Source organism: Oncorhynchus clarkii, chromosome 10 (assembly GCF_045791955.1).
Source record: "Oncorhynchus clarkii lewisi isolate Uvic-CL-2024 chromosome 10, UVic_Ocla_1.0, whole genome shotgun sequence".
NCBI lineage: Eukaryota > Metazoa > Chordata > Actinopteri > Salmoniformes > Salmonidae > Oncorhynchus > Oncorhynchus clarkii.
The window spans coordinates 26,471,533-26,496,606 of record NC_092156.1 but is presented as its reverse complement, the minus strand read 5'-3'; the positions used below and the strand labels follow the sequence as shown (position 1 = coordinate 26,496,606).

Sequence of the window (25,074 nt, the reverse complement as noted above, 5' to 3'; positions counted from 1 at the left end):
TGAAGAGCCCGGATCTCAATCCCATCAAGCACGTCTGGGAACTGTGGGATCGTAGGGTGAGGGCTAGGGCCATTCCCCCCAAGAAATGTCTGGGAATTTGCAGGTACCAATGTGGAAGAGTGGGGTAACATCTCACAGCAAGAACTGGCAAATCTGGTGCAGTCCATGAGGAGGAGATGCACTGCAGTACTTAATGCAGCTGGTGGACACACCAGATACTGACTGTTACTTTTGATTCAGGGACACATTATTACATTTCTGTTAGTCACATGTCTGTGAAACTTGTTCAGTTTATGTCTCAGTTGTTGAATCTTATGTTCATACAAATATTTACACATGTTAAGTTTGCTGAAAATAAACAGTTGACAGTGAGAGAATGTTTCTTTATTTGCTGAGTTAGAAAATTAAGTTTATCGCATCAATTCTATCAATTTATTGAGATATGGATTTTTGTACACGTCTCCCAGCTCTAGTGTTTTGTAACAAGTGCATTCTCAATGAATGACTGTCAAAAGTCAGTCTACACCGAGTATACCAAACATTAGGGACACCTTCCTAATATTGAGTTGCACCCCCCTTGCCCTCAGAACAGCCTCAATGTGTCAGGCATGGCCTCGACAAGGTGTCGAATGCATTCCAAAGGAGTGGTGGCCCATGTTGACGCCAATGCTTCCCACAGTTGTGTCAAGTTGGCTGGATGTCCTTTGGGTGTTGGACCATTCTTGATACACATGGTAAACTTGAGCGTGAAAAAAATCACAGCAGTGTTGCAGTTCTTGACACTCAAACCGGTGTTTTCAAAGGCACTTCAATCTTTTGTCTTGCCCATTCACACTGAATGGCACACACATAAAATCCATGTCTCAACTGTCTCAATTTGCTCAAGGCTTAAAAATAATTTTTAAACCTTTCTCCTCCCCTTCATCTACACTGATTGAAGTGGATTTAACAAGTGACATCAATGAGGGATCACCTGGGTTTTTAAAATGTTACCTTTATTTAACTAGGCAAGTCAGTTAAGAACAAATTCTTATTTTCAATGACGGCCTAGGAACTGCCTTGTTCAGGGGCAGAATGACAGATTTGTACCTTGTCAGCTCGGGGATTTGAACTTGCAACCTTTGGTTACTAGTCTAACACTCTAACCACTAGGCTACGCTGCCAGGTTCACCTGGTCAGTCTCATAGAAAGTGAAGTTCTATTTTTAATGTGTGGTATACTCAGTGTATTTTGATCGGCACATTGGCACTGACTCAATGCTGTTTCTGGCGCCCTCCTGTCCCATACATGTCCAATGATTGGAATGAGGCTTGTCCTGAAAGTTTGGCAAATCGCAAAGGAGCGTTACTACACCAGAAAGGTAAACCAGACATGTTGACAAAGAGAGAAGCACCTCAACATCAAGAGGGAGAAAGGGAGAGAAAAAATAAATAAAACAGAAGGAAGGAACTCACAACTTGCAGGATGGTGGGGTTGCAGCCAATGATGAAGGGCAGGCTGCGGAAGCCCTTGATACGGTGAGCGATCCGTACAGGCAACTCCTTGTGCAAGTACTTGGCACTGCTCTACAGACACAGGATGATAGGGTGAGACGCATACACAACGTGGACAATACAGTGCAAGGCAAAGTGATCTCAATGACTAGGCTAATAAAGGAATCCCCTTGAATTTTGAACTTCACTACCAGTCAAACCGGTTTAACACCAGAGAAAAATCAGACATCTTCAGATATGACTCAGGTTATTTAGAGTAGTATAGTCTTATCTAGAGGTTGACCGAATAATCGGAATCGGCGTTTAATTAGGACCAATTTCAAGTTTTTCATACCTATGGTAATCGGCATTTTTGGATGCCGATTATGACCAATTATATTGCACTCCAAGAGGAAACTGCGTTGCAGGCTGACCATCTGTTACTCGAGTGCAAGCAGCAAGAAGTCATGGTAAATTACTAGCTAGCACTAAACGTATTTTTAAAAAAAAATAATCTTAACAAATCACTAGTTAACTATACATGGTTGATGATATTACTAGCTTAACTAGCTTGTTGTGCGTTGCATATAATCAATGCGGTGCAATATTTAGACTTCCATATTTCACTGAAAGAATAAACGTTTTGTTTTCGAAATTATAGTTTCCGGATTTGACCATATAAATGACCCAAGGCTGGTATTTCTGTGTGTTATTATGTTATAATTAAGTCTATGATTAGATATAGCAGTCTGAGCGGCGGTATGCAGCAGCAGTAAGCATTCATTCAAACTACACTTTCCTCCATTTGCCAGCAGCTTTTCGCAATGCTTGAAGCACAGCGCTGTTTATGACTTCAAGCCTATCAACTCCCGAGATTAGGCTGGCAAAACTAAAGTGCCGATAAGAACAGTGCCGATAAGAACATCCAATAGTCAAAGGTATATGAAATACAAATGGTTGAGAGAGAAATAGTTTTATAATTCCTATGACCTAAAACTTCTTACCTGGGAATATTGAAGTCTCATGTTAAAAGGAACCACCAGCTTTCATATGGTTCTCATGTTCTTAGAAAGGAACTTAAACGTTAGCTTTTTTTACATGGCACATATTACACTTTTCCTTTCTTCTCCAACACTGTTTTGCATTATTTAAACTAAATTAAACATATTTCATAATTTATTTGGGACTAAATTGATTTTATTTATGTATTATATTAATTTAAAATAAGTGTTCATTGAGTATTGTTGTAATTGTCATTACACACACACACACACACACAGTGGGGCAAAAAAGTATTTAGTCAGCCACCAATTGTGCAAGTTCTCCCACTTAAAAAGATGAGAGGCCTGTAATTTGCATCATAGGTACACTTCAACTATGACAGACAAAATGAGGGAAAAAAATCCAGAAAATCACATTGTAGGATTTTTAATGAATTGATTTGCAAATTATGGTGGAAAATAAGTATTTGGTCACCTACAAACAAGCAAGATTTCTGGCTCTCACAGACCTGTAACTTCTTTAAGAGGCTCCTCTGTCCGCCACTCGTTACCTGTATTAATGGCACCTGTTTGAACTTGTTATCAGTATAAAAGACACCTATCCACAACCTCAAACAGTCACACTCCAAACTCCACTATGGCCAAGACCAAAGAGCTGTCAAAGGACACCAGAAACAAAATTGTAGACCTGCACCAGGCTGGGAAGACTGAATCTGCAATAGGTAAGCAGCTTGGTTTGAAGAAATCAACTGTGGGAGCAATTATTAGGAAATGGAAGACATACAAGACCACTGATAATCTCCCTCGATCTGGGGCTCCACGGAAGATCTCACCCCGTGGGTTCAAAATGATCACAAGAACGGTGAGCAAAAATCCCAGAACCACACAGGGGGACCTAGTGAATGACCTGCAGAGAGCTGGGACCAAAGTAACAAAGCCTACCATCAGTAACACACTACGCCGCTAGGGACTCAAATCCTGCAGTGCCAGACGTGTCCCCCTGCTTAAGCCAGTACATGTCCAGGCCCGTCTGAAGCTTGCTAGAGAGCATTTGGATGATCCAGAAGAAGATTCTCCAAATGTCATATGGTCAAATGAAAACAAAATATAACTTTTTGGTAAAAACGCAACTCGTCGTGTTTGGAGGACAAAGAATGCTGAGTTGCATCCAAAGAACACCATACCTACTGTGAAGCATGGGGGTGGAAACATCATGCTTTGGGGCTGTTTTTCTGCAAAGGGACCAGGACGACTGATCCGTGTAAAGAAAAGAATGAATGGGGCCATGTATCGTGAGATTTTGAGTGAAAACCTCCTTCCATCAGCAAGGGCATTGAAGATGAAACGTGGCTGGGTCTTTCAGCATGACAATGATCCCAAACACACTGCCCGGGCAACGAAGGAGTGGCTTGGTAAGAAGCATTTCAAGGTCCTGGAGTGGCCTAGCCAGTCTCCAGATCTCAACCCCATAGAAAATCTTTGGAGGGAGTTGAAAGTCCGTGTTGCCCAGCAACAGCCCCAAAACACCACTGCTCTAGAGGAGATTTGCATGGAGGAATGGGCCAAAATACCAGCAACAGTGTGTGAAAGTATTCACCTCTGTCATTGCCAACAAAGGGTATATAACAAAGTATTGAGAGAAACTTTTGTTATTGACCAAATACTTATTTTCCACCATAATTTGCAAATAAATTCATTTAAAATCCTATAATGTGATTTTCTGGGTTTTTTTCTCTCATTTAGTCTGTCATAGTTGAAGTGTACCTATGATAAAAAATTACAGGCCTCTCTTTTTAAGTGGGATAACTTGCACAATTGGTGGCTGACGTTTTTGCCCCACTGTACATACATACATACATACAGTGGAGAGAACAAGTATTTGATAACCTGCAAAATCGGCAGTGTTTCCTACTTACAAACCATGTAGCGGTCTGTAATTTTTATCATAGGTACACTTCAACTGTGAGAGACAATCTAAATTTTAAAAAATCCAGAAAATCACATGGTATGATTTTTACGTAATTAATTAGCATTTTATTGCATGACAATTATTTGACACATCAGAAAAGCAGAACTTAATATTTGGTACAGAAACCTTTGTTTGCAATTACAGAGATCATACGTTTCCTGTAGTTCTTGACCAGGTTTGCACACACTGCAGCAGGGATTTTGGCCCACTCCTCCATATAGACCCTCTCCAGATCCTTCAGGTTTTGGGGCTGTCGCTGGGCAATAAGGACTTTCAGCTCCCTACAAAGATTTTCTATTGGGTTCAGGTCTGGAGACTGGCTAGGCCACTCCAGGACCTTGAGATGCTTCTTACGGAGCCACTCCTTAGTTGCCCTGGCTGTGTGTTTCGGGTCGTTGTCATGCTGGAAGACCCAGCCACAACCCATCTTCAATGCTCTTACTGAGGGAAGAAGGTTGTTGGCCAAGATCTTGCGATACATGGCCCCATCCATCTTCCCCTCAATACGGTGCAGTCGTCCTGTCCCCTTTGCAGAAAAGCATCCCCAAAGAATGATGTTTCCACCTCCAGGCTTGAAGGTTGGCATGGTGTTGTACTCATCCTTCTTCCTCCAAACACAGCGAGTGGAGTTTAGACCAAAAAGCTCTATTTTTGTCTCATCAGACCACATGACCTTCTCCCATTCCTCCTCTGGATCATCCAGATGGTCATTGGCAAACTTCAGACGGGCCTGGACATGTGCTGGCTTCAGCAGGGGGACCTTGCGTGCGCTGCAGGATTTTCATCCATGATGGCGTAGTGTGTTACTAATGGTTTTCTTTCAGACTGTGGTCCCAGCTCTCTTCAGGTGTAGTTCTGGGCTGATCCCCCACCTTCCTCATGATAATTGGTGCCCCACGAGGTGAGATCTTGCATGGAGCCCCAGACCGAGGGTGATTGACCGTCATCTTGAACTTCTTCCATTTTCTAATAATTGTACCAACAGTTGCCTTCTCACCAAGCTGCTTGCCTATTGTCCTGTAGCCCATCCCAGCCTTGTGCAGGTCTACAATTTTATCCCTGATGTCCTTACACAGCTCTCTGGTCTTGGCCGTTGTGGAAAGGTTGGAGTCTGTTTGAATGTGTGGACAGGTGTCTTTTATACAGGTAACGAGTTCAAACAGGTGCAGTTAATACATGTAATGAGTGGAGAACAGGATGGCTTCTTAAAGAAAACTAACAGGTCTGTGAGAGCCAGAATTCTTACTGGTTGGTAGGTGATCAAATACTTATGTCATGCAATAAAATGCAAATTAATTACTTAAAAATCATACAACGTGATTTTCTGGATTTTTGTTTTAGATTCCGTCTTTCACAGTTGAAGTGTACCTATGATAGAAATGACAGACCTCTACATGCTTTGTAAGTAGGAAAACCTGCAAAATCGGCAGTGTATCAAATACTTGTTCTCCCCACTGTATATAAATAAAATGCATTTTAAACAATTTAAAAACGTCCGATTAATCGGCATCAGCTTTTTTGGTCCTCCAATAATTGGTATCGACGTTAAAAAAATCATAATAGCTCGACCTTTAGTCTTATCATATGATATTTCCAGTGATAGAGAGCTACACGGAAACCTTCTCGCAAGATGACATTCGTAAAGCAGCATACGGTAAAAAGACAGATGTCGGACAAATTGTTTACTCTATAGACCACTTTAAAGTGTGTATAAAGATATCACTTATCAAGTAACCTTCAAGGCAGTCATCAATCACGAAGACAAAGCATGTATTAGGCTTAATATGATGAGAAATAACCATAAAATATGCTACAATGACTGGACAGAGTGGTCAGTTACCAGGATGTGGTGTCCATCTGGAGACTTCCCAGCGTAGAGCAAGGTGGCTGGTGTAAGTCGGACTGAGGCCTGCGGAGAGAGGAGAAAAACAGTTTAAGAAATCCACTTAACCAGGCCTACAATATTAGTGGACACAAGCAGACAACTCTGTTGTGATTTCATTAGATACGGATACCGGACACAATAACCCAATCTCCCAAGAACAATGAGTTTACCCAACAACATATTTCCTACCTTTGGCATATAAAGTGCATGTGACTGTCAGCAATATATATATATATATATTTTATTTTTTTTGTCATTCAGCAGACGCTCTTATCCATAGGGACTTACAGTTAGTGCATTCATCTTAAGATAGCTAGGAGGGAACAACCACATATCACAGGCATAGAAAGTACATTTTTCCCTCAATAACATAGCTGTCAGTAGAGTCAGCGCTAGAATGGGTGGGTGGGGATGAGATGGGCTATTGTTTAAAATACTGTTTGAAGAGGCAGAGTTTCAGATGTTTTCAGAAGATGGGCAGGGACTCTGCTGTCCTAGCTTCAGGGGCAAGTTGGTTCCACCATTGGGGTGCCAGGACAGAGAATAGCTTGGACTGGGCTGAGCGGGAGATGCCCTCCCATAGGGGTGGGAGGGCCAAGAAACATGAGGTATGGCAGAACAGAGTGCTCGGGTTGGGTTTGAGCATTGCCTGATGGTAGGGACGGGCAGTTCCTCTTACTGTTCCATAGGTGAGCACCATGGTCTTGTAGTGGATGTGAGCTTCAACTGTAACTGATTGCAGCGTGTTACTGAGAGAGAGAGAGAAACCCTTACCAAGTCACCTTCAGTATGATGGTAATCACAACTAATTACATCTAGGTTTTATTTTTTTCAATTCTGAACAACATTTTTAATCACACATTAGGAATGTGACCAAAATAGCTTTTTACCACCTGAGAAGCATTGCCAAGGTGCGGCCGTTTCTCTCAGGCTGATACAGAGAGACTCATCCATGCTTTTATTACTACTGTAATGCTCTCCTGTCTGGTATACCCAAGAAAGCCATTGTTCAACTCCAAAACATACAGAATCCTGCAGCACGGGTACTGACCAAGACAAGGCAGAGATCACACATTATGCCGTTTTTAAAGGTCTCTGCACTGGCTGCCTGTGAGTTTCAGAATAAATTGTAATATTCTTCTATTGGTCTTAAATCAATTCACAATTGTGCACTGCAATACATGTACCCAGTAGGTCACTCAGGTCCTTTTAACTATCAGCCTCTGGAATAGCCAGCCAAAGAACCTGAGGGGGGGCAGAAACGATAGATATATATACAGTGCCTTGCGAAAGTATTCGGCCCCCTTGAACTTTGCGACCTTTTGCCACATTTCAGGCTTCAAACATAAAGATATAAAACTGTATTTTTTTGTGAAGAATCAACAACAAGTGGGACACAATCATGAAGTGGAACGACATTTGTTGGATATTTCAAACTTTTTTAACAAATCAAAAACTGAAAAATTGGGCGTGCAAAATTATTCAGCCCCTTTACTTTCAGTGCAGCAAACTCTCTCCAGAAGTTCAGTGAGGATCTCTGAATGATCCAATGTTGACCTAAATGACTAATGATGATAAATACAATCCACCTGTGTGTAATCAAGTCTCCGTATAAATGCACCTGCACTGTGATGGTCTCAGAGGTCCGTTAAAAGCGCAGAGAGCATCATGAAGAACAAGGAACACACCAGGCAGGTCCGAGATACTGTTGTGAAGAAGTGTAAAGCCGGATTTGGATACAAAAAGATTTCCCAAGCTTTAAACATCCCAAGGAGCACTGTGCAAGCGATAATATTGAAATGGAAGGAGTATCAGACCACTGCAAATCTACCAAGACCTGGCCGTCGCTCTAAACTTTCAGCTCATACAAGGAGAAGACTGATCAGAGATGCAGCCAAGAGGCCCATGATCACTCTGGATGAACTGCAGAGATCTACAGCTGAGGTGGGAGACAGTCCATAGGACAACAATCAGTCGTATATTGCACAAATCTTTATGGAAGAGTGGCAAGAAGAATGCCATTTCTTAAAGATATCCATAAAAAGTGTTGTTTAAAGTTTGCCACAAGCCACCTGGGAGACACACCAAACATGTGGAAGAAGGTGCTCTGGTCAGATGAAACCAAAATTTAACTTTTTGGCAACAATGCAAAACGTTATGTTTGGCGTAAAAGCAACACAGCTCATCACCCTGAACACACCATCCCCACTGTCAAACATGGTGGTGGCAGCATCATGGTTTGGGCCTGCTTTTCTTCAGCAGGGACAGGGAAGATGGTTAAAATTGATGGGAAGATGGATGGAGCCAAATACAGGACCATTCTGGAAGAAAACCTGATGGAGTCTGCAAAAGACCTGAGACTGGGACGGAGATTTGTCTTCCAACAAGACAATGATCCAAAACATAAAGCAAAATCTACAATGGAATGGTTCAAAAATAAACATATCCAGGTGTTAGAATGGCCAAGTCAAAGTCCAGACCTGAATCCAATCGAGAATCTGTGGAAAGAACTGAAAACTGCTGTTCACAAATGCTCTCCATCCAACCTCACTGAGCTCGAGCTGTTTTGCAAGGAGGAATGGGAAAAAATGTCAGTCTCTCGATGTGCAAAACTGATAGAGACATACCCCAAGCGACTTACAGCTGTAATTGCAGCAAAAGGTGGCGCTACAAAGTATTAACTTAAGGGGGCTGAATAATTTTGCACGCCCAATTTTTCAGTTTTTGATTTGTTAAAAAAGTTTGAAATATCCAATAAATGTCGTTCCACTTCATGATTGTGTCCCACTTGTTGTTGATTCTTCACAAAAAAATACAGTTTTATATCTTTATGTTTGAAGCCTGAAATGTGGCAAAAGGTCGCAAAGTTCAAGGGGGCCAAATACTTTCGCAAGGCACTGTATATATATATATATATATATATATATACAAAAAAAGAGACCTTAAAACGCAATCTTTTTATCTTTGCTCAAATTCAGTTTGTCCCATTCTTTTGTTTTTTATCTTATGTTTGTTGTGTAATATGAGGTTCTCTTCTCATAGTTAAAAAAAAATTCTGTAAAGCACATACCAATGTACGTCTGAAATGTGCTGCATATATATATATATATATCTGTAGCATGACATTGGCTTATGCTACTTCTATCCTTTGAGGAGGTAGTGTCACTGGTTTAAAAAATGTGGGCCCTGGGCAGCTGGTGCCAAATAATGTCTGGGACATGAATTACATAAGGATTTGTAATTGTTAGCACAATGGTTTCACTATTTGAGTTAATGAAGGCCCTGCACATGTCCCACTACCTAGTCAAATAGGAATGAAAACTATATAGGTTGCTAGCTGCAGTCACACACAAATACAGCAGCCACATGACCATGTTATTGATTTTCTCAGTCGTTTCATGATCTGGTGAATGATACGCTGAAATATAAAATGATCTGGTAAACTCTTGAAAAAGTAGGGTACTACCAGTTCCCCTCTCGTTTACTAGTCCTATCATATAATTTAGTGTCCGCATTACTGACTAATTTCTGTCTAGGTTAATTTACTGACCTTGGATTGACCCTTGTGTCTATACCCGTGTTGTTCACTCCCACTAATCACAAACGATACTAGCTGGGTAGTTAAATTAACAAATCTATATTTTAATAATACCTAAATTAGGCTATAAAGCGAGCAAGTTTGGCACTTTTGCTGTTATTTCACATGGTGGTAGTTACAGTTGCTTGCTACTATAGCTAGCAGAATATCTACCCCAAGGCAATGCACGAGTGTATACATACGTTACAAACATTCTTAACAACGATTCTAGCTAACCATACGTGTTCTCAACAGCTACTGTAGCTAGCTGGTTACAGCGGTTCCCTTTACTACGCTGGTTAACCGCGCTAGCTAACGTCATCTAGCTAGCTCCTAAAGCCAGTGCTGCGGCTTAGTACTGCATGGGCAACAATGGCAAGTTTGGTTTACAGAATTTCCTTACCTTTTCTGCCGAGACATCGATTGCAGACTGGTTGTAAAACGACGTAACGGTTTTGGACCTCTCTCGTGCCAGTTCTGTATATCCCTGTATTGAAGATGTAGAACGAAATCTTTCGTTGTCTGTCGAGGTGGGGGTGATTGTTTTCGTGATGGGGGCAAGCAAAAGCCTTCTCACCCTCGGGGTCGTGATAGTACCACCACAGCCCAGCATCTCAAACGCAGTACCTGTCACTCTGCGACGCATTTTGAAAATCAATTAACAAGGACAGAGTCCCGTTCTGAGATTGTTTAAAATATTTACTGTCTCAACAGGCCATTATATTAGGCCACCATTGCACAAAGACACGCTTACAGCCTCATGAAGAGTACAGAATGGTCTTTATATGAAGAGATTGACCAGCCTGCAACAGTGTTTGTCAGAAGACGTATTGGTTTAACCAATCGCAGAGACGAGAGGCGGGAATAGGGTATTTCCACTCCCACAATTTACTGGTAACGTTACTGAGGGAGCAGGAAGAGCACACAATGTTCTTTTCCATGTCAATGGATGTTTATAAAACAGGTTTATATATATATATATATATATATAATTTATTTGGCATAGTCCAATACAATGCAAAGGATTATGCTAAATAAGTTAGTCACCAGTTGAGCAAAATAAAATAAGAGCCGCTACTTTGTTTCTCTCCATGTAATTAGTGTACCATGATATACATTGAATGAGGTCAAAATGTTAAGCACATTTCACCACAAGGGGAAATGTGCTTAAAAGGAATTGCTCAAGCACCAGTGAACACATTTAGGTTTCCCCCTCGAATAGATACACTGAAATTACAAAAGTGTTGGCCTATGTATGCATACCAAGAATGGAGTTACAAGTGGGAAGATGGTTTTTACCACATACAAATAGGAACATTTGAATTGACGGCCCTCCAACTGGTAATTACTTGTGGGAAACTCATCTATCATCTCTGAGCTCCGACATGCTGAACTCTGATGTCACATATGAAGGAAAATACCTCATAACAGCATTTCCGGCAGTTAAATGTAATAAAACATGAATAGATTGCTTTTTATACATGTTTTTTTGAAAACTATAATTTATTTGCGAGCACAATAGCTGTACTTTTAGTTCATGGTTGCCTCAGCTTGTTTTTTTTTGTAACCATTTCTCAACGAGTTCCAAGCATGTGAATGCATCCAATTTCCCAAATGGCAATTACCACCTTCCCACTTGGTTATCAACGCAGCATTATGCTGGTTTTCACAGTCAGCTCAATTCTGATCTTGTGCCAAATTATTAGAAAAATATCTGATCTTATTGGTAAAAACTCCAATTAGTGGCAAAAGATCAGAATTGGGCTGCCTGTATAGCCGCATACAAAAACACACTACACAATTGAAATTTAGGACATCAATCCCATTTAATGTGGCAGATGTTCTTAATGTAAATCATATCCACCAACACTCGAAAAGGCCATAATAATCTGCATGTACAATCATGCATTGTGGTTGAAACAGTTCAAACATAATTTTGATCATATGTTTCCATGTCAGTGGATAAACTGATATTGTATGTATAATTTGGGGAAAGAAAATGTTTACAAAAAACAAACAAAAAAATCACATTAGACATAATCTAACTGAATAGTAAAAGTACAATTAGTACAGTTGTAAAAATAAAAAGGTAAAAATGCAAATGCATCCAATCTGTACAGGCATCACACATGAATTTCAGTATATGTATATTCTTATTCATCTTCAATAAAATTAATATATTGTTCTTATCTTGCCATGAGGCAATCTCTGCATCAAAATAGACTACATCTAATAGATGCTGGCGAGGAGGGGAGTTAAAATTAGGGCTGGTACGTTTAAGCCGAGTGGTAAGGTGAGAAGTCAATAGTAGAGAGTGAGGTCAAACAAAAAACAGAAAGGGGCCAAGTCCAAGCCAAAGCAAATTCCCAATAGCATTGAATAAATTCCTTTCCTTACTGAACATCACCGCCTTTAAAGGGCAGTCTTGATAGGTTGAAGTGATACCAGTAAAACCTACCCAGTATTTACACCCATCAGTGAACGTGGGAAAATTAACCCGGGAGAAGTTATGTTTGGTCCTCAGGAAGACTCCGTTCTTATCCACACCACTGCCATGTTCTTGTCGCTGAGGGCCACCAGGTATCTGAGCTCAGGGTCCATGGCCACACTGTTGATAGGGGGACCTTCCACTGGGCCCTGTCCATTCCTCACAGGTAACGGCCATGCCAGGATCTGCAAAGCCCCAAACTGCTTTAGTAGGTAATCTAATTACATGGAAAACATTCAATGACGCCCAGAATATGATTTCAGTGAGATGAAGGGTGCCATAGCAGAGCCTGTCAATTGCCCACCATGAGTGGATCAGAGTTTCCGAAAATATGGCACCAGACATTTGCCCGGCAGCATTTTAAATTTACCACACATTTGTGAAATTTACCAGATCCATATGCATTGGGTGTGTAACCTGATTAGGGCATCCACCCAGCACGGTTAAAAATATATGGCAAATACAAATCAAACTGGTTGGACATCAGAAATATATGAGGTTGAGGGTAGACGAAGGACAGGACTAAAAACAAACAAAATATAACTATTGTAAAATAGATTTGTGTCCGTAAAATGTATACAGTATGTATAAGCTGGAAGTAGAAGCCGAAGTGTTGTTGTTCATTAGTTTATTTCAATTATGGGAGGGGTGGTAGGGTTAGTAGAACAATAATAAAAGGAAGATATATATTTTTAAAGATATGTATATATACAGTACCAATCAAAAGTTTGGACACACCCACTCATTCAAGGGTTTTTCTTTATTTTTTACTATTTTCTACATTGTAGAATAACAGTGAATACATCAAAACTATGAAATAACACAGGGAATCATGTAGTAACCAAAAAAAGTGTTAAACAAATTAACATATATTTGAGATTCTTCAAAGTAGCCACCCTTTCCTTGACGATAGCTTTGCACACTCTTGGCATTCTCTCAACTAGTTTAATGAGGTAGTCACCTGGAATGCATTTCAATTAACACACCTGCCTTGTTAAAAGTTGTTTGTGGAATTTCTTTCCTTCTTAATGCGTTTGAGCCAATCAGTTTAGTTGTGACAAGGTAGAGGGATATATAGAAGATAGCCCTATTTGGTAAAATACCAAGTCCATATTATGGCAAGAATAGCTCAAATAAGCAAAGTTTGCACTTAGTGGGACTATCAATTGTTTTTCAGGACAGGACACCTCCAGGCTGTGTAAGGGCTATTTGACCAAGGAGAGTAATGGAGTGCTGCATCAGATAACCTGGCCTCCACAATCACCCAACCTCAACCCAATTGAGATGGTTTGGGATGAGTTGAACCACAGAGTGAAGGAAAAGCAGCCAACAAGTGCTCAGCATTTGTTGGAACTCCTTCAAGACTGTTGGAAAAGCATTCCTAACGAAGCTGGTTGAGAGAATGCCAAGAGTGCGCAAAGCTGTCACGGCAAAGGGTGGCTACTTTGAAGAATCTCAAACATATATATTTTGATTTGTTTAACACTTTTTGGGTACTACATGATTCCATATGTTACTTCATAGTTTTGATGTTTTCACTATTATTCTACAATGTAGAAAGTAGAAAAAATAAAGAAACCCTTGAATGAGTAGGTGAGTCCAAACTTTTGACTGGTACTGTATATACAACACATATATGGGGGATAGAAAATGATGCAGACAATTACATTGATGGAAGCTACAATCAATCTGCAATATTAAAGCTGATCTACCACCCCAAAAAATCAAAGACATAAAAATAAAAAGGTTTGTGCCTTTGTCTACTAGACAATGAAAGAAAGTTGATAAAACAATTGCCTCCACAGATATGGTCTGATTTTGGCTAGGCTATTTTGAAGCAAGGAAAGACATGCCTCATAATATCTATTGAAACCTTCAGGTTTTAAACAATTAAGTATGTTTTCAAAATGCATATTGCCTCCATCTTATTGCAAGGTGGTGTGTGACACACTGGTGAAGCCTGCTTTCCGTTGCCTATGCATTTGGTATTTGAGATGCTGTAGCATCAGCTCTCGCACCGACTAAGACATTTTCTGCTCAAAGGCTCTCTGTATGATGTATACGAGATAAATAATATACATAATGAATATACTGTACACACGTGACAATTTAATTTCACGAAATTGTGCAAATTAACATACAGACCGATAAGCATGACCAGTCAAAAAAAATTCCATCGACTGGTATTTCCACAAATTAATAGGCTAAAAAGCCTTATTATTTCGCAAAGGGATTTTTTCTTCTTTTCCCGGACAATTGACTGGTTAACAGAAACCCTGGAGTGCCTCAATATTTGGTTCAATATGCCACAAGTTAGATGGTGACAATATTTCCCATTCATTTAAGATTGAGACATGTAGCTGGATCTACACAACAGATGGCTAGGACATGGATAATTACCTTGAGTAACCTGTACCCCCGCACAATGATTCAGTACTGGTACCCCTTGTATATAGCCTCGGTATTGTTATTTTGTGTTACTAAATAAACTAAAGGAAAAGTAAATATTTTCTTAACTATATCATGAACTGCATTGTTGGTTAAAGGCTTTTAAGTAAGCATTACACGGTAAGGTTTACTACACCTGTTATATTCGTAGCTTGCGACCAATAAACATTGATTTGATTAATCTCAACAGGATTTGAACAACATTTAAGGTCTGAAAACTTCTGACAAATGTTATTTTGGAGTAAACTATCATTTTAATAAGTCGTTTCACTAATAAGTACCTCTGTGGCAGGAATTGCTTTGCCACTCCTAAAGTTGGCCTCGAGGTCTGTTACATGGTACGTCCACAGTCTCCCTCTTTCGTCACCACACACCACATAGCCTTTACCTAGGGAAGAAGAACATACGCTCTCATTCACATTAAACTGTTTTATACAATAATGGTTTTGATGAAAACAATTTTACTATCTTCTTTCTTAGTCAACGGTTGTGGGGGTAATCCCTTCAATCGTGCCTTCATGTCTGTATTAGAATTTTAAGGCTATGGGTTCGATCAATGCCATTTACACATTATGGTCTTGACTGAAAAAGTTGCATGCTGGAACATGCTATGTATGACATGCTGTGTTGTGACATGTTGCCGTGTTGTTGTGACTCACTGGGGCAGGTGTTGAGGGACAGGTAGGGGATGTCCGTGCTGGACCACTGCAGCTCCATCAGGATCACAGCACATACCTCCTTCTTCTTCTTGGGCCGCTGGGCTCGCGTGTCATTCCAGCTCCACAGGTAGATCGAGCCCTGCATGTGGCTCTTAGAGGCTGAGAGGGATAGAAAACATGTGGACAAAGTGAGGAGGAGGGAAGGGAAAAAGGGAAAGGAGAGACGTGGAGGGAAACGAGAAGGGGGGGGGATGATTTCCAGGGTTAGCGCTTGTAAATGAACAGGCTCATGCTAGATTTATTTGAATTACATCAAACCCAATATCCCCTTCTAGGGATCTATAAAGTTGATTGAATTCCAGTCAAGTCAAATAAAATCTGCCTAAGTCATAAAAGACAATCTAATAACAGGGTCAGTGTCAGATCAAAACAGGAGCAGTTGACTCACCGACGACATCGTTTGTGAGGAATCCCAAGCCATCAATGGTGTGGTAGTCATGGTCCTTGTCCTTCTCATACACAGGGAATGTGATCTCCATCTCCTCAGACCTGTAGAGGGAAAAGAAGACCGTGAGTTGAAGCTTAGGCAGCAGTCCAACTTTCAATGACTCTCCACGCAGGCACACACAGACAAAGACAAACTACGGATCCTCACCTTTTCTTGGGGTCTTTGTTGAGCTGGATGTTGTAGCTGTGCAGGCCCTTCTCACAGGCAGCGATGAGGTGTGTGTCTGGGGTGGCAGGGGGTAGGCAGAAGTGCAGGGGTGTGGCGGTGGTCTCCAACACCAACAGCCGACTGTTGGGCCATAAAATGTGTTAACACCAGGGCAGAGACATCAGACATCAAAAACTCTGAGCATAATGACACGGACAAGTGTCCACTTCGTTACCATTGTTATACATTTCGGCTCAATACTTGCAAACCAAATTAATTTGCCCACAATATCAACAAAAAACGAATATAAAGCACCGTCAGAGTGGACTCACGTGACTTTGAAATTGTAGTCGCTGTCCACTCCGCCAATGTCCCACAATAATATATTTTTATCGTATGACCCAGCTGGGGAAAAAAAGAGAAAGTTTGAACGAGGGAGCATACATACAACATATCACATTACATCACACTCATTTAGCATATGGATCTCATTTGGACTTCAGGTCCAGAGTAAAGTGCCACCTCAGCACGTGCAGTTTGGCACCTTGTGACCCTTCTATTGGAGTATGGAACCCACAACCATGATGTTATGCTCCAACCAACTAAGCTTATGAGACAACAAAATAAAATACACTGAACAAAAATATAAACAACATGTAAAGTGTTGGTCCCATGTTTCATGAGCTGAAATAAAAGATCCCAGAAATGTTCGATACGCACAAAAAGCGTATTTCTCTCAGATTTGTTTACATCCTTGTTGCGAAGCATTTATCCTTTGCCAAATTAATCCAACCACCTGATAGGTGTGGCATGTCAAGAAGCATATTAAACAGCATGGTCATTACACAGGTGCACCTTGTGCGGGGGACAATAAAAGGTCATTCTAAAATGTGCAGTTGTGTCACACAACGCAATGCTACAGATGTCTCAAGTTTGAGGGAGCGTGCAATTGGCATGCTGACTGCTGGAATATCCACCACAGCTGTTAACAAAGAATTTAATGTTCATTACATTACCATAAGCTGCCTCCAACTATGTTTCATAGTCCAACCGGCCTCACAACCGCAGACCACGTGTAACAACGCCAGCCCAGGACCTCCACATCCTGTTACTTCAACTGTGGGATTGTCTGAGACCACCCAGAAACCGTCTCAGGGAAGCTCATCTACATGCTAGTCATCCTCACCAGGATCTTGACCTGACTGCAGTTTCACTTCAAAACAGACTTCAGTGGGCAAAACGCTGACTTTCAATTGCCACTGGCACGCTGGAGAAGTGCTCTTCACGGATGAATCCTGGTTTCAACTGTACCGGGCAGACGGCAGACAGTGTATGGCACTGTGCTGTTTGCTGATGTCAACGTTGTAAACAGAGTGAGGTTATGATCCAGGCAGGCATAAGATACGGACAACGAACACAATTTAATTTTATCGATCCTGAGGCCCATTAACGTGCCATTAATCCGCTGCTATCAGCTAGTGTTTCAGCATGATAATGCACGCCCCATGTCACAAGGATCTGTACACAATTCCTGGAAGCTAAACATTTCCAGGTCCAGGTTGTGAAGGAGATGTGTCGCACTGCATGAGGAAAATGGTGGTCACACCAGATACTGACTGGTTTTCTGATCCACGCCCTTACCCTTTTTTTTTAATGGTATCTATGATCAACAGATGCACATCTGTATTCCCAGTCATGTGACATCAAAGATTAGGGCCTAATGAATTTATTTAAATTGACTGATTTCCTTATATGAATTGTAACTCAATCAAATCTTTGAAATTGTTGCATGTTGAGTTTATATTTTTGATCAGTGTAGAAGATAAACAGGAAGTGGCCACTCACTGAAGAGCAAGTTGCCCTGGCGGGGACTGAAGCAGAGGATGGAGAGGGCTTTGCGGCTGGCTCTGAACTCTCCGTACGCCATGTTGGCTCTGGGGTGAAGCAGTTTCACCAAGCCTCGCTTCCCCCCTGCCGCCAAGATACTGCAGGGCCGCATGCAAACGTTGCCCTTCCGTGACATCAGCACAGTTGACCATGCCAGAGAGAAGAACTCCTGATGGGTGGAATCATAAATTAACATTTTAATCCCCATTAATTCACCATTTATTTTGTTTTCTAACATGGAATGTGCACGATAAACAAGAACATGGTGGGATAAAGTATGATGTTTTCTACCAAGCTAAATTGCCCTATCAGGAAAAACGGTACATGCGCAGAAGCAGGACTGACCTCACCAGGGACCTTATACTTCTTCATAACCAGTCCTGTCTCACAGTCAATCAGGCACACAGACTCTCCTCCACACGTCGCCACAATACGAGTCGCACCATTCACATCTACAACATGACCGGGAGAAGAACACAGGGTTTGCTAGAGCAGATTATTTTTAACACCGTTTCTGTGGAGCTTATCATGATTGCATGTTACTCCAATTTATACTCTCAATTTGCTTATAACCACCCCCCTCCAAAACACATTCAGACAGTCGTGAAGAGGGCATGACAAAGCCTATTCCCCCTCAGGAGACTGAAAAGATTTGGCATGGGTCCTGAGATCCTCAAAAGGTTATACAACTGCACCATCGAGAGCATCTTGACTTGTTGCATCACTGCCTGGTATGGCAACTGCTCGGCCTCCAACCTCAAGGCACTACAGAGGGTAGTGCGTACGCCCAGTACATCACTGGGGCCAAGCTTCCTGCCTTCCAGGACCTCTATACCAGGCGGTGTCAGAGGAAGGCCCTAAAAATTGTCAAAGACTCCAGTCACCCTAGTCATAGACTGTTCTTTCTGCTGCCACACAGGAAGCGGTACCGAAGCGCCAAGTCTAGGTCCAAAATGTTTCTTAACAGCTTCTACCCCCAAGCCATAAGACTCCTGAACAGCTAATCAAATGGCTACCCAGACGATTTGGCTAGTCACTTTAATAACTCCACCTATATGTACATATTATTACCTAAATTACCTCAACTAACCGGTGCCCCCACACATTGACTCTGTACAGGTACCCCCTGTATATAGCCTCGCTTGTTATTTTACTGCGGATGTTTAATTATTTGTTACTTTTATTTTCTATCTTATCCATTTTCCCTTGCTTCTTAAAGCATTGTTGGTTAAGGGCTTGTAAGTAAGCATTTCACTGTAAGGTCTACTACACCTGTTGTATTCGGCACACGGGAAAAATAAAATGTGATTTGAGACCCCATTGAAGGACAGGACAGTACTCACCTCCATTGTAGTCTAGCGGGGGCTGGAAGGAACAGGCCCACAGCTGGGTGCTAAAGTCATCAGGGCTGTCCTGTTTACTGTGACACTGCAGGACGTGAAGAGGCTGCAGACTCACTGGCTCCTGTGATGAATGCTAGAGGAGATGGAGGAGAGGATAAGGCGGGTAGGGTGGGGGATGTATTAATGTGTGAGTTCCTGTGTTAATCAATGAAAAGCTAATGGCCACATGATGAGCAACCATCAAGTCTCCAGCTAAAGTCACACCGTATTTTTATTGAGCGTAGTACTAGTATGTGCTATACCAAAAACAAACCAAGACTAGAAAATCATACCTGAGACTTGGTGCAGATTACTTTCCCAGGCGTCTCGTTGACCTCTGTGGACCGCTGTTGCTTGGCAGACTTGCGAGACCGTTTGGCCAGTGGCATGTCTTCTTTGGACTGATGTTGCTTCTCTCGCAGGCCGTTCCTGGGGGTCACCGGGAGTTTGGACTGGCCCCTACTGGGGGTGGCTGGGATCTGATCTGCCTTATGGGTCCTTGGTGTGGTGCTGATGGGCCGCTCTGCCTTATGAGGGATGCTTTGCAGACGGCTTGACCTGTGTGGGCTGTCCTCGGCTTGAACACTCACTCTGGCTATTTTCTGAGGGTTTAGGGTTACGTCGCATTTGACAGCCGAGGCGGAACGCTTCCTCTTGGCTGGGAAAGGAAAATTCTGAAAACACGGGGAAAATCTATCTTATCATAAAGGAAAGGTACACAATTAATCTAAAAGTTTTGTAAAAGATTTGTCCATAAACTTGATCTATTTACCATCTATTACAAATATTTATGATCCAAACACAGCATTTGGAACATTACCTGCTTAAATAATAACAACCCTTTGAACATAAACTCTATGAAAATAATTCAGAGCAGGATGCTCTGTATAGTAATGAGTATTGAATCCTTACACAGTTCTCCTTTGTATCAGCAGGCTCCTCTGTATCTCTGTACTCTTCATTTGGCTCGGTCAAAGAGCGAAGGTGCTCTTTAGCTATCATCTCCACCTAGAAGCCAGTGATACAATGTCAGAAACCTAAACAGCAATGTCAGAAACCAGTGAGAGAATATACATGGTTCCAGTTGTACTCCGATAAAATAAAATCATTGTCCTTATAAGGAAAAGAGAAATGTAATAAGCAGTTAAAACCTACCCTCCATTTTGTGTAGTCGGTCAGAGAGCTGGGGCCATATTTCACCTTATGACGCACCGCACTGACAAAATCCCTTTCCACAATGGCTAGATTCTCTGCTGTTCGGTGGTCAGGGAGTGAAAAGCTGGTCTCCCACAGCGCTAACACCTAGAAACCAAAGAATTCAACAGAATTGGTCACTACTTTGTAGCAAATTATGCATAACAGTGCTTGTTTGATGAAAGACACAAACGGTTATTAGGTAATGACTATTTTTATCAGTTCATTTTTAAGCAGGTAAATGGCAAACTATAGGAATTAATTTGAACACAGTGGCTCATACCCTCTTCCTGAGGTTCTCACTGTTGGCATAGCGTACGTGGTTGGCTGTATCGCTTATATCCTTCCCATTGTAAAACCTCAACTTGGGCAGGAGGATTATCAGCTTGTAGTTGTCATTGATCTGCGAGACACAAGCATTAGCAATGCGTTCCAATGGGCCGTCATTGTTAGTAAAATGGAAATATATGAGAATGACTGACAAATAGCATACTGAAAGGGTGACAGAAATGACAGAATTGGTAAACCAGAAGGTAAACAAAGAAAGAGCTTGAGAGTTACAACTCTATGAGAGAAAAACATCATACAATAACAATGAATGAAGGCAGAATTAAAGGAGAAACAAACAGAGCAGTGGATCCTCACAGTGATGTAGAGGTTGTCCTCCATCCTCAGATCCTCCAGGGTGGTCAGTGTGTCCAGAGTGGTGACATCTTCCATCTCATTGTTGGTCAGGTCCAGAGAGCGTAGGGAGGGCAGGACTAGCCCGGAAGGCATCTCCTGAAGTCTGTTCCCAGACAGGTCCAACTGTTCCAGACAGCAAAGGCGAGAAAGCAGGGGGACAGGCAGGTCACTGCTCTTCAGACCGAGCTTGGAGAGACTTTATGGGGAAGCACTGGGTCAGTACTAGCAACACCAGATAAAATGGTAAAATAGACATGCTTGGCCTACATAATTTCTCTAACAAGGTATTCAAGTAGTTCTGCTCTTCCTCAAAAACTGTTCCCATAGGATTGAGACAAAATACATATCCATTAAAACAGACTTAACATGGTCTTCAGACATACATTATGCTGTGACAAAGCCATTCTCCACTCCTAGTTTGATAACATTCCCAAGTCTACAGAGGAACCAGCCTTTACTTACTTTAGTGTCTTTACTTGTTCCAGTTTGGTGTTTTTTGGAGTGCATTTCTCCAGCAGTAGTTTCTCTGTTATTTTCTCCATGTCTAGTCTGTACAAGCAAAGAGTAAAAGTAAGCAGTGTTCAGCTAGTTTGGTCATATATACAGTATGTATGGTCGCAAACAGCTAGGGGCGAGACTATCATCTGCAGTAGGCGATCGAAACTTGAATGTGAGAAAACCTACAATGAATAGAACGATCACGTGGAAGTTCGAGCAACATAGATTTGCATCACTGTTTGACGTCTGTACTTTGCAAAGACAATTAGGCGTGACAAAATTGACAAAGGTCGCGCATTCATTAACTGTTGATTAAGTGTTTCTTTTGTTACAACTAACTCGTGTGAAACTTGTTACAATACTATCGAAAACGATAGCTGCCAGTATTTACGCTCGTGCTACTCAAGCTCATTGATATTCAAATAATGTCAGGAATTGCGGTTGTAACTATAATTATGACTAAAGCAGTTAATTAAACTAGATTACTTATATTTAGTAGTATTAAACTATACGTACCAGAGCACAGTAGAACCTCTGTAACTTTCCCTCGAAATAATTGACAAGCCAGTCATATGGGCTTTCATCAACTTTCCATCCGGTAAGAGCCAGAGAGCCGCCATATTGAGTGTGGCAAAGTATATTTTAAAAAACTATTAAGAACCTTTTTAAACATGACCCTTGCCTTTTGGCATTTGTGGTTTCAGGATGGGTGAAAACGGTGAGAGTAACCAGAATTGGTCTTGTGATACTTGTTTGTGTTTCTGCTGGCCAGATGGAGAAGGCGCTCCGCGTTAAACAAATGGGGGCAATAAATGTGAATTGTTTTGCTCTCAAGAAAAGGGCCCCATTGAAAGGAGTGATTACTGGGGTAGCGGTAAATGTAAAAGATGACCAACTAAAGGGGAAGATTCCCGGTGTTTGTGATGCTCGTTGTTTGGTGCAACGCAGACAGGGTGGCATGGGTGGTGAAACAGAGTCATTGTCTGTTCTTTTGAGTTTTGATGTTGAGTCTTTGAACCGACAAAGTGATTCAAAGTGAGTCTTTGCAAGACAAAGTTAGAATATATAAGTTATCATGTACCAGCTTTTGTGCCAAATACATTACGTTGTTAAAGGTGTCAAGCTTATGGGCATGTGATGTGCAGAAGCGCATAAGACAAAGGAATGTGTAGCATTGGGGAAAGTAGTGGTATGTGTTAATTTTAGGGGTGCCCATGGGGCTGGGGATCAGAAATGTCCCGTGCGAGAGAGGCAGGTTGAGGTTTCCAGGGTTAGAGTAGTGCAGAAGTCTAGTTAGCCTGCTAGTTACCTAGAGCTACTTGGAGCCCTACTAATTCCACGACTGGTCTATCAACGTCACCGCACGAAGAGGCAAAACAGACTCACCCCCATCGCGACGTCCCCCAAAGGCTAACTGTCTAGCTCCTGCTATCTGCTTGCTTGCTAACCCGGTCTGCTAACTTGCCTGCCCGGTCTGCTAACTGCTAGCCCTTGCTATTTCCTTCCTTGCTAACCCGGTCTGCTAACTTGCCTGCCCGGTCTGCTAACTGCTAGCCCTTGCTATCTGCTTGCCTGCTAACCCGGTCTGCTAACTTGCCTGCCCGGTCTGCTAACTGCTAGCCCTTGCTATTTCCTTCCTTGCTAACCCGGTCTGCTAGCTTGACCCGGTCTACTAACTGCTAGCTGCCGGCCTGCTAACTGCTAGCTTACCTGCCCGGCCTACTAACTGTTATCTTGTTAGCCTGCATGCCTCTCTATAATATCAATATGCCTTGTCCATTACTGTCCTGGTTAGTGATTACTGTCTTATTTCACTGTAGAGCCTCTAGCCCTGCTCAATATGCCTTAACCAACCATGTTTTTTGTTGTTGTTTTTTTTATTCATAATACAAATATCAACTTACATTGCTACATCAAATGTCTAGCAAACCAAACACAGGTATTAACAATGCTCAAACATACAAAAAATATACATAAAATACAAGAAACAATTTAAGTGCAATTATATTCACTCTGAAAATATCTTATTATAATGATTCATGAAGATGTTATTATTTTGTATATTTTGTTATTCACCGGGGTTAGTGTTTTAATAAGGTCATTTTGGTATAGAATTTTGGAATTTTTGTTTGTGTATAAAGTATTTGGCAACAAGAATAAAACAAATAATCATTTCAGTGGTTTTGTTATCATTGCAATAGTAACATATTATATATTTTATGTTAAAATTATAGGCAGTGTTCATAATGGTAAATAAGTACTTGCAAGGTTTTCCCAAAATTCGGACACAAATTTACATTCAAAGAACAAGTGAGACAGATTCTCACCTTCTTTTTCACAGAAAACGCAGATATCATCAATAGCCACAAATTTGGACATGGAATTACATGGATATATCTTGTGCAAAATGTTGAAGTGCACTTCCTTAACTTTGTTTGGTATACAGTATTTGTAAGGTCTTAACCATGCATTTTTCCAGACAATGTCAGGAATAAGCATGTTCCAGAAAAATGTTCCTCTCAGTGTAAGTTGGTTTTGTGAATGAAGAATTTGTCTTATATATTTATTACAACAAGATTTCTCAAGTAAGCCCACGCCTTCCAATCTGAGTTCTGGATAAACTTTGTGATCATTCCCAAAATTAAGATGACGTTTCACAAGTGTAGTTAGAGCACTGGGAATGGCTTTGATCACAGAAATAAACTCTCTGAAAGGTATTGGAAACTCTTTCAATGTTATAAATTGTTCATATGTGAGAATATTACCCCTGTTGTCGAAAACATCAAGAACAAAGTCAATATTCCTCTCATGCCAGCTGGGGTAGAACAATGACTTATTCCTTACAGTTATGTCTGAATTATTCCACAAAAGAGCTTTATGAGGGGAAAAATTGTGCAGGAAACATATTTTCCAGGCCAGTAAAGCTTGTTGGTGAAACCTAGCCAATTTAGCAGGTAATCTTTCAGGAATATAATTACATTTCAGTAAAAATTGAAGACCTCCCAATTTATTAAACACATTATTTGGAATGAAATACCATATTGAATCAGTATCGAGCAAACATTTTTTCAACCAGTTTATCTTGAAAGTGTTATTTATGTCAACAAAGTCCAACACTTCTAGACTGCCTTCAGCTCTTTGGTTAGAAAGGACATATTTTTTTAGTTTGAGACTTATTTTTCCAGATGAAGTCAAGAAAGGTCTTATTGATATCTTTACAAGTAGCTGGATTTACACATAACGATAATGAGGGGTACACAAAACGAGACAGTCCC

General features: G+C 41.2%; 2 protein-coding genes across 5 annotated transcripts in view; both read right to left on the bottom strand.

Moving 5' to 3' along the window:
- Positions 1 to 10,741, bottom strand: part of LOC139418197 (branched chain ketoacid dehydrogenase kinase) — a 34,015-nt gene extending 23,274 nt beyond the window's left edge. Inside the window, exons 1-4 of one of the 2 annotated variants that reach the window (XM_071167463.1) lie at positions 10,308 to 10,664; positions 7,007 to 7,076; positions 6,283 to 6,351; positions 1,455 to 1,565 (exon numbers count right to left, since the gene is read on the bottom strand). In XM_071167463.1, coding sequence (XP_071023564.1) covers positions 1,455 to 1,565; positions 6,283 to 6,351; positions 7,007 to 7,076; positions 10,308 to 10,324 — 267 coding nt within the window. In that variant the 5' untranslated portion in view covers positions 10,325 to 10,664. Of the gene's footprint in view, positions 1 to 1,454; positions 1,566 to 6,282; positions 6,352 to 7,006; positions 7,077 to 10,307 lie in introns of both variants that reach the window. The other variant, XM_071167462.1, reaches the window with a different exon arrangement.
- Positions 10,742 to 11,705: 964 nt separating this feature from the next.
- Positions 11,706 to 23,470, bottom strand: LOC139418195 (leucine-rich repeats and WD repeat domain containing 1). 3 transcript variants are annotated; one of them, XM_071167460.1, is made up of 16 exons: positions 22,316 to 23,470; positions 21,764 to 21,850; positions 21,263 to 21,497; positions 20,901 to 21,020; positions 20,579 to 20,725; positions 20,336 to 20,431; positions 19,717 to 20,097; positions 19,385 to 19,517; positions 18,387 to 18,493; positions 18,000 to 18,210; positions 16,487 to 16,559; positions 16,155 to 16,295; positions 15,948 to 16,048; positions 15,500 to 15,658; positions 15,122 to 15,228; positions 11,706 to 12,577 (listed from the first exon to the last, which is right to left on the bottom strand). In XM_071167460.1, the coding sequence occupies exons 2-16, from the start codon at positions 21,841 to 21,843 to the stop codon at positions 12,425 to 12,427; spliced, it is 2,244 nt and encodes a 747-aa protein (XP_071023561.1). In that variant the 5' UTR covers positions 21,844 to 21,850; positions 22,316 to 23,470; the 3' UTR covers positions 11,706 to 12,424. The 3 variants fall into 3 exon arrangements, with proteins under 3 accessions (XP_071023561.1, XP_071023562.1, XP_071023560.1); XM_071167461.1 differs by having other exon boundaries at positions 23,186 to 23,329; XM_071167459.1 differs by having other exon boundaries at positions 11,706 to 12,592; positions 22,316 to 22,485.
- Between the last annotated feature and the right edge of the window lie 1,604 nt (positions 23,471 to 25,074).